Genomic DNA, 10,000 nt, shown 5'->3' on the forward strand with positions numbered 1-10,000 from the left:
TGATGAATTATTATTATTATTATATTATTATATGATGAATTATTATTATTATTATATTATTATATGATGAATTATTATTATTATTATATTATTATATGATGAATTATTATTATTATTATATTATGAATTATAAAAGATACAAAATATACAAATAAGATAAATGATAAATTAGATTAAAATAATTTTAAAAAATCATTAAAATAATCATTTTGTTAGCAATTAAATCGATTAAATTAAAATAAATGAATAAAAATCGGACTAAAATAAATATAGAATAAAAATTAAAAAGTTGGTTATTAATCTATTAAAGCGAATAAATCATATTTAAAAAAATAATTATATAAATAAATACATGTTTTATTAAAATGTAGTAAATAAATAGTAGAAATTAGTAGAATAATTAAAATTAAATAAATTAGATTAAAATAAATAAATAAAATGTGATTAAAATAAAATATTAGTTATTTATTAAATCGATTACATTAGATCAAAATCAATGAAGAAATGTGATTAAAGATAGTAGTTATTATTCTATTACAGTTGTGGTCAGAGTTATTGGCCAATAATTACGGCCAGTGTGTTTTGGAGAAAAGCATTTCCTTCATAATGTGTGTTTCCCACTTTCAATTCTTTTACCTCAATCAAAGGTTCATTTTTGCAATTTTATTTATTTGTTTTAATTAGATTTTTAAATAAAAGATCAAAAGGTTAAACAATGCAGATTTATTTTTACAGCCATCTTTGTTCATACAGGGGTGACACACACACACACACACACACACACACACACACACACACACACACACACACACACACTGGTCATGGTCATGTTACACTACTGTGCCTATGGGGCATGTTGTCACATGTCACTTCCAATCTTTCAGGGTAAATCAAGAAAAAAGTAAACGCTATATTAATGAAACAAAACCACATAATTGTTCTAGACATGTGGAAATTAATGTGTGGATTGTGTTGTGTTGTGTAAAAGGTCAAACTGAAGAATCTTTATGAATTCTGACGATGGTGTTTCCCCCCGGTCACTATTGTGATCGAGTACAACACATAATGTTTCACTAACTTAACCAGCATAAAAACAAAGAGGGCGTAACGTGTGTGTGTGTGTGTGTGTGTTAGGGAGGAGTAAAATGCATGAACTCAAATTGCAAGAAAAAATGTGAGTTAAAACGGGTTAGAGCAAAATATCAGCGTTTTAATTTCTGCTCTTCTGCTAATGAAACGTTTGAGTGGTAAAGGTCTTGAATGGTTGTGTGTGTGTGTGTGTGTGTGTGTGTGTGTGTGTAGTGTATGCAGTGATATGCAGCGAGTCTGACATCTGTGGCCTGGAGAACACACACCTGGCCAAACGAGCGAGACGCAGCCGAGAGGACGGGTACGACCCCACACACACTCTTCCTCATCAGCACCATCAGTCCGCTGTGTGTTAACGCTGTTGTGTGGTGTGTTTCAGGGACGTCAGCGAGTGCAGCACTGACAGCGAGGACGACATCCCTGAACATGAAGTAACTGCAGTCTCACTCCACACGAGAGATCACATCCAGCTCAGGCACAACGGGTTTACTTTACCCTTCAAATCGCGCAAATTGAAATTGCGAATTGAAAATACGCGCATTTGAGATACGCCTCCCAGATAGCACACGTGCGTCCGCAAGCTGTCAGAGATCACTTCATCTGGAAAGCATCTGATGGACATCTTTAAGATCTGTGCAGTCTAAATCATCTTAAAGACATTTTCTAAACGTCTATTTGACATCTGACAGAAAAGCAGCCCCTCCAGAAAAACGTGATTATGCGACCGCATGATTTAGAGCTGTGGTTCCCAACCTTTTTTGTCTGAGACCCCCTTTTTCCCAATAAGATATTTTAGCCCCCCTTCACATTTAATGATATTATCGCTCTTGTAAGCTTGCAGCAAGGATGACAAAATATGTTGTTTTCAAACAAACGGTATATTTACTATAACCAGATATGTTTATGCACAAATAATAGCCTATAATATTGAAAATACAATAACAAAAACATCAGTAGGCCCTTTGTAATTTAAAAACGTAAGCCTAGGAGAAGCCTATATATTGGCCCTATTTGAAATGCAAAACCAAAAATATTCCTACTGGTGTGTTGGTAAAAAAAGAAAGAATATAGGCTATTACTGAATGACTGCTGTCTGGGGCCTCAATACTTGCACGTTATTTGTGAGGCTTTATTTTTTACGTTTTTGGCGCTTTAGCGAGCGATAGTAAACTTGCGTTTATTAACAGAGTAATGCGTCTTTCGGAAGAACGTTGTAGCCGGAACTACTTCTCTCTGTGTACGTCTATGACGAGTCACGCAGGTACTGGGCTACTCCGCAGCGGCAGCGATCCGAACCAGTGTAAAATAGTTCCAATGTAAACACTTATTATAGGTGTACCATAGTGACTCAGGATAAGACAAAAACACGGATTGATGGATTCATGATGAACTCGCTCATTATATAAATTTTGAACAGGAAAAAGTTAAGGACTTTTATTTAATGCTCATTGCTCCAAACTTCTCAAAATATGACTCGACCCCCCACAGAGCTCGCTGACGCCCCCTTGTGGGCCGCCACCCCCCTGTTGGGAACCGATGATTTAGTGAATAATCAGCCAAAATCCGCATATTCATGCAGGGCCGCATTTTTTTCAAATACACCGCACTTTCGCCGCATAAATTGCCGATTTCCGTGCAAAATATGCGGGGCTTGCATGATCTCATAATCTTTGCATTTTCGTTGCAAAAAAGTCACATATATCTTAGCAGAAAGTTGAAAAATGTCGCGTTTGCTTCACACAAGAGCAGCCGTTCTACCGTCACATCGTTACTTAATAAACAAAATAAGATAAAAGAAGTAGCATCAAACAGAAATGACCCGCACACATGGGTTGTTCGAGTCGCACATACAATATTAAGGCTGATTTATACTTCTGCGTCGTTGTCCGCGTTGACGCACGCAGAGGGAGCATGTGAAACCCGAGGGAGCGGTTTGAGCAGACCAATCACAGCGCTTGCGTCCGCGTAGAATTGACGCGTTGTTACATTTTTGGAGAGGTGCACGTCAGGGTACGCCGAAGGGTACGCGCGCTACACACAGCCTACAGCGTAGCTACGGCGTAAGTTCGACGCAGAAGTATAAAATGGGCTTTACACCGCATACAGTTCAACAATGAGCGCGCAGCTCTTAAAGGAGCCACACCTTATTTACACTCGTTACAGTCTGAAATAAAACAAGATGAGAAATTAAATATTCCCAGCACTTTCTATGATGTAGTATGCTTGCTTATCAAAGGAAGTAATAAGAAATGACTCTTTACATTAAGGTAGTAGTCTAGTGAGAACAGGGTGTTGGGGAATCACTTTTTTTCTCTTTTTCATCAAACTGCAGCTTTTGCAAGTTCCGGCAATTTCATCGCATAAAATTGCATAAATATCCCGCATATTCCCTCACAATTTTAAAGAAAACGGGCCGCATAATCAAGGATTTTTGCCCGCAACAATCACAAAAAAACTTGCAGATGAGCAAACACTCTAAAAAACACGTCTTCCAGATGTAAACACGCACATCAAATAGACGTCTCCCGTCTCCGTGTGCTATCTGGGATATATATCACACAACCGTTTTTACGCTCGCATGAGGAGGTTTTTCAGGCTAATTCGAAAAAAAGGAATATTTTGCAAAACTGCACTGGAAGCTTTTGTGCATTTACAGTCACCTGACGTAGATGATGCGGTGTGATTGGACAGAATACTAAATATTTAAATATTAAACTCTAGATAAAAGTATTACAGGAATACTGGATTCTAAGCAACAAAGAAACGCCACAGTTTATCAGGAGCTTGAAGCAGAAATGAGGAGAACTCCCAGAATCTCCTCATACGAGCCGTTCGCAGTGTAACACCGTGTCCTAGCTACACGCGACACGCGGTAAAAGCGTCTTTTCCATGTTAATCAGAGGTTTTGTTTAACCAGCCGCGACTCACGACGACTCACACACACACACACACACACACACAAACCATTTAGAGACGGTTTCTACTTTTCTGCGACATCGCGCTGGAACAACAAACACAAAGTGTGGCGATGATAACCTCAGGTTCTGTTTATTGCTTTATTTCATGTTAAAAGCGTGCAATGTGACTTTGAATATCATTTAGCGCTCCAGCTTTGCAGCCGTAAAAGCAACTGTGGATAATTCACCTCAGATCTTGAAATTAAACAAATGGAAACAAGAACGTTCAAACTGTGAACAAACAAGTGTTTTCTTTGACAAAGATCGTTTTAGTAGCCTATGTATTTTTAATAATGTTTAAATGGAGTAATATTTGTGAGTTTGATTATGTAGCCTAGTATCCATTATCTTGCGAGTGTCGTCAGGATTACTCTCTGTGCCGCGAGACTCCGCCCACACACTGTTCTGATTGGCTGTGGGTTTGTACATAACCCTGCTAACATCCATCGTTTTAATACGTTTAATAACATCGGTTAATGGAAACGCTGCCTTTTCACAATAGTTTTTACTGACCATATAGCAAAAGCTTTGCGCAGCTCTGTAATGTAGAGGCGGCTGTTAAACGCGTGTGTTCCTCGACAGCACACGAATCTGCTGAACAGCTCTCTGACGTCTCTGTACCAGAGCGGGGCGGCTCCGAAGAGCGAGGGCTGGGTCCTGGACCGCACCGGAGAACAGGAGAACATCTGCATCGACCTGTGTGAGGACGAGTCCGCCAGCACCGCGGTAAACACCTTCATCCTCACACTTAAACACATCTCTCCCTCGCGCCTCAAAACACACATCTTACTTTATTCAAGCCCTAAAACTTCACTTCATTTATCACATTTCTTTTGTCCAGAAAGCTTATTTTATTTCATTTTGATAATATTTTTTCTAGTTTTTAATGCATTTTTTTAATGCAATTTCTTTTGGAGATTTTGTTATTTTTCATTTCCCTTTAAATGACTCGATTTGATTAATAAATAGTATTAATTAATAGATTAATAACCAACTTTTTAATTTTATTCTATATTTATTTAAGTCCGATTTTTATTCATTTATTTTAATTTAATCGATTTAATTGCTAACAAAATTATTATTTTAAATTTTTTTTGTATTATTTTAATCTAATTTAATCAATGTAATAGTCTAATAACTTACTAAATTTCTTCAAGCCCTAAAACTTTACTTCATTTATCAAATTTTTTTTTGTCCAGAAAGCTTATTTTATTTCATTTTGATAATAATTTTTAATGCATTTTTTAATGCAATTTCTTTTGGAGATTTTGTTATTTTCATTTCCCTTTAAAGGACTAGATTTGATTAATAAATAGTAATGTAAGCACATTCCTCACATTCTTGCAACTTAAATTCAAAATAAATCATAATTTCATGCATAACTCTTTTAATTCAGCTCAAAATATCTTTCATAGGGTGTTTTTGCCGACCTCTTGTGGGAAAATAAAGAATATAATATGATATTTCATGATTCTAGATGGCCTTGAAATTAAAATAAAAAAGTAATTGCGACTTTTTATCTCACAATTGCGAGTTTACATGATTTAAAGTTGCAATTGTGTGGTATAAAGTCAGAATTGTGTGATATAAAGTCGCAATTGCGAGAAATAAACGCGCAAATCAGACTTTTTCTCAGAATCTCATGTTTATATCTCACAATTCTGAGAAAAGAGTTTATTTCTCGCAATTCTGACTTTATTTCTCAGAATTGCAAGATATAAAGTCAGAATTGCGAGATAAACTCAGAATTATGAGATAAAAAGTCCAAATTGTCTTTTAAAATGTTTTGTTCTGTGGCGGAAACAAGCTTCTATACTGACCACACGTTAACCGGCAGTCCAAAATAAAAATGATTGAAAAAACTAAGAGGGTCTGAAAAGTAGCAAATTAACTGGTTAAAGGATTAGTTCACCTCAACATGAAAATGTCCTGATAATTTACTCACACCAATGCCATATCCAATATGTTCATGTCTTTCTTTCAAAAGTTTTTGGAGGAAAACATTTCAGGATTTTTCTCCACACAATGGACTTCAACGGTAACCAAATTGTTTAAGTTCAAATCAGTGCAGTTTCAAAGGGCTCTGCACGATCCCAGCTGAGGAATAGTGTCTTATCTAGCGAAAGATCGGTCATTTTCTAAAGAAAATAAACATTTATATACTTTTTAACCACAATTGTTGGTCTTGTGCTCGTCTGCGATGCGCCAGGCATTACGTCCTCACATTGGAAAGGTCATGCTGGACATAGGCGTAAGAAAACATTTGGGTTTCAAAAGATTTAAACATCCAGGATGCGCACACGAAAGGACCATTTCAAACAATAAACTGACACAAAGACATAAATATGTCATTCAACATACAGTAAAATTTGATTGATCCTCCTTCTCCACGCTTGTAAACAATGGGGCGGTACTTCAGCCGACGTCCAGCGTGACCTTTCAAAGTTATTAAAAGCAGGCTAATTTAAGTGATTTTTAAAGTGATTTTTCAAGAAATATTTAGTTTGCTGCTTTTTTGAAAAATACGCTACACAAAAGGTAAATTATATCCTCTTCATTCTTTAGTTCTGCCCATAAATGTTCCATTATTGATAAGCCCACATATGCTGGAAAAGGGCGTAATGAAGCAGGGGTGTGTTTACTTCTACATCTCCTCTCGATGTGTTTACAGAAGCAGAGAAACCCGTCGAAGAAACCCAGATCAAAGAGCGGGAAGCTGAAGCGAGTGAAGAAGAGCAAGCGTGACGAGGACGTGGACGATGACATCAGTGACGCAATCCTGCAGAAGAAGAGTCCGTGAACCTCATCACACACTCGTCACACACACACACACTAGCCATCAAACGAGTCAATCTCAGAGAGAGTGTGTGTGGGTTTATCTAAGTGTGTTTTGCGTAAAGAAGAGAGTTTTTAGAACCGTTAAGATTGTGCAGTGAGAAATAATGTTGTCATTATTGAAATTGTGGAAACACTTAAAATAAGGTTCAATTAGTTTTAAGTTTTAGTTTAACCACAAATAAGCAGTACATCTGTTGCAGTTTTATCTTTTTGTTACATTTTAGTTTAGAGTCCTATTCTCACTATTAACTAGTTGCTTATTATCATGCATATTACTAGGATTGTGGGTGTTTATTAACACTTATAAAGCACATATTAATGCCTTATTCTGCATGACCATATTCTACATCCCTTAATCCTAAACTTAATAACTACCTTATTAACTAGTGATAAGCAGTAATTAGGCAGGAGTTGTGGTTAAAAATGAGAATTGGACCCTAAACTAATGTGACCCACTTTACAATAAGGGTTATTTTGTTGTTAACATTAGTTAATATGAACTAGCATTTATTTGTCTTAGCTAATGTTAATTTCAACATTTACTAAAATATTTGTAAAATCTAAAGTTGTATCTGTTAACATGGTTGCACTGTGAACTAAGATGAGCAGGATAATTTATATTAATAACGTTTAGTAAATGCTGTAAACTAATGTTAACTAAGAGACCTTATTGTAAAGTGTTACCATCTTTATTAACATTCGTTATTCATTTAGTTAAAATTAACATCAACAGCTCATCTTTTGATTTAGTAAATGTTGAAATTGACATGCTTTAGAGTTATTTTTCATTGTTAGTTCATGTAATAACTAATGTTCACAACTGGAACTTCATTGTAAAGTATTTATTCATCATGCTGGTATTTTTAAATGGGAAAAATCAATCAAATATGATGCCAAAAAACTACGCTTTATTTTCTTGATGCAAAACATACTTGTTTAGTTTATTCGGTGGGATATGACCCAGTCATGCTTCTGTGATATTCACCCAAACATCAGGGCTTCAGTTTATGTGTAATAAGTGTTTTCTCATCGTAACTCCAGGAAAGATCAGGGCCCACGAGCTCCAGCACTCCACTGTGAAGTTTGAGGACTTCGGAGGCAGTGATGAAACTCTGCAGGTCAACGTCAGCACACACACACACACACACACACACACACACACACACACACACACACACACACACACACACACACCACTGTGAAGTTTGAGGACTTCGGAGGCAGTGATGAAACTCTGCAGGTCAACGTCAGCACACACACACACACACACACACACACACACACACACACACACACACACACACACACACACACACACACACCACTGTGAAGTTTGAGGACTTCGGAGGCAGTGATGAAACTCTGCAGGTCAACGTCAGCACACACACACACACACACACACACACACACACACACACACACACACACACACACACACACCACTGTGAAGTTTGAGGACTTCGGAGGCAGTGATGAAACTCTGCAGGTCAACGTCAGCACACACACACACACACACACACACACACACACACACACTGATGTCTAACTGCTCACACATACACACACACACACACACACACTGATGTCTAACTGCTCTCAAACACACACTGATGTCTAACTGCTCACACACACACTGATGTCTAACTGCTCACACACACACACTGATGTCTAACTGCTCTCAAACACACACTGATGTCTTACTGCTCACACACACACACACACACACACACATGCAAACACACACACACACACACACTGATGTCTAACTGCTCACACACACACACTGATGTCTCACTGCTCACACACACACAATGATGTGTAACGGGCTGCGGTTGCTTGTGTTCTTCAGGATGTGTGTAAACTGCTGATCCACATGAGGCATCCGGAGGTGTACCAGCGGCTCGGAGTCGTTCCTCCGCGGGGATTCCTCCTTCACGGGCCGCCGGGGTGCGGGAAAACACTGCTCGCTCAAGCTGTGGCCGGAGTGAGTGACTGTAACTGTGTGTGTGTGTGTATATGTGTAAGTGTGTGTGTGTGTGTGTGTGTGTGTGTGTGTGTGTGTGTGTGTGTGTGTGTGTGTGTGTGTGTGTGTGTGTGTGTGTGTGTGTGTGTGTGTGTGTGTGTGTGAGTGAGTGACTGTAACTGTGAGTGAGTGAGTTTGAGTGAGTGTCAGTGAGTCAGTGAGTATGTGTGTTTTTCACTGCTGAGCGAGTGTGTGTGATGTGTGTGTAGGAGACGGGTTTGCCCATGCTGAAGGTCTCTGCACCGGAGTTGGTGTCTGGAGTCTCTGGAGAATCTGAGCAGAAGATGCGGGAACTGTTCGAGCAAGCCATAGTAAGATACACACTCCTGAACACGCCTGTACCTTCAGAGAGGTTTGACTGAGCTTCAACATGTGTGTGTGCGTGTGCGTGTGCGTGTGTGTGTGTGTGTGTGTGTGCGTGTGTGTGAGTGTGTGCGTGAGTGTGTGTGTCATTCGTTCCATTCCTTCTGATGTTCACTGATGGTTATTTGCTGCTGTAAAGAGGAAGAGATGATTGGTTCATCTGTCACACACAGTGGGTCTCATTCATGAAACACGAGCAGAACGAATTTTTGTGTAAATCGTGTGTAAAGTGGTTCTGGCGTAAATTTTTGGATTCATTAAAATGTTCGTATTTTCCAAATGTTAGTTGGTACGCAAGAAATCTACACCTGCTCCAGCCACGCGTAAATAGTGCGCTTAACACCCGAACGTTTTGCTCTTTAATAAGGCTGCATTTTAATTCACCTTAATCTGGTACATATTTACACAGCATTTTGAAAAAATATTATATATAGTAATTACATACGTTTTTTCTTATTATGAGAGCCAGTAATAGCATCTGCGATGGTGGTCATTCTCCAGTTGTAATACGATTTTTCCGAAGTGAACTAATTCGTTTTTTGCTCTCAAGCTTAATGTCGAACCATTTTCTTCTCACTTCTGGGAATGTTCGATTAACAGATGAAACTCCATTGACTGCATATGTAATATGCTGCCAAGCTTCCTTTTTTTTAAGGACCCGATACGCCACTATGTACGCTTGAAAATAAAATGTGGCGTTTTGAATGAACTTCTGATAATAAAACTTCAA

The 10,000-nt window shown here is 38.1% G+C and overlaps 1 protein-coding gene across 4 annotated transcripts in view; it reads left to right on the forward strand.

Moving 5' to 3' along the window:
* Positions 1–10,000, forward strand: part of nvl (nuclear VCP like) — a 47,798-nt gene that overhangs the window by 6,370 nt on the left and 31,428 nt on the right. For 2 of the 4 annotated variants that reach the window (XM_077237618.1, XM_077237620.1), the window contains 7 exons: positions 1,303–1,390; positions 1,469–1,520; positions 4,629–4,772; positions 6,718–6,838; positions 7,926–8,002; positions 8,734–8,868; positions 9,117–9,218. In XM_077237618.1, coding sequence (XP_077093733.1) covers positions 1,303–1,390; positions 1,469–1,520; positions 4,629–4,772; positions 6,718–6,838; positions 7,926–8,002; positions 8,734–8,868; positions 9,117–9,218 — 719 coding nt within the window. The remainder of the gene's footprint in view (positions 1–1,302; positions 1,391–1,468; positions 1,521–4,628; positions 4,773–6,717; positions 6,839–7,925; positions 8,003–8,733; positions 8,869–9,116; positions 9,219–10,000) is intronic. The other 2 variants (XM_077237619.1, XM_077237621.1) reach the window with 1 other exon arrangement.

Source organism: Siphateles boraxobius, unplaced genomic scaffold, assembly GCF_051911475.1.
Source record: "Siphateles boraxobius isolate OS27281-9 unplaced genomic scaffold, OSU_SipBor_1 204, whole genome shotgun sequence".
Lineage (NCBI taxonomy): Eukaryota > Metazoa > Chordata > Actinopteri > Cypriniformes > Leuciscidae > Siphateles > Siphateles boraxobius.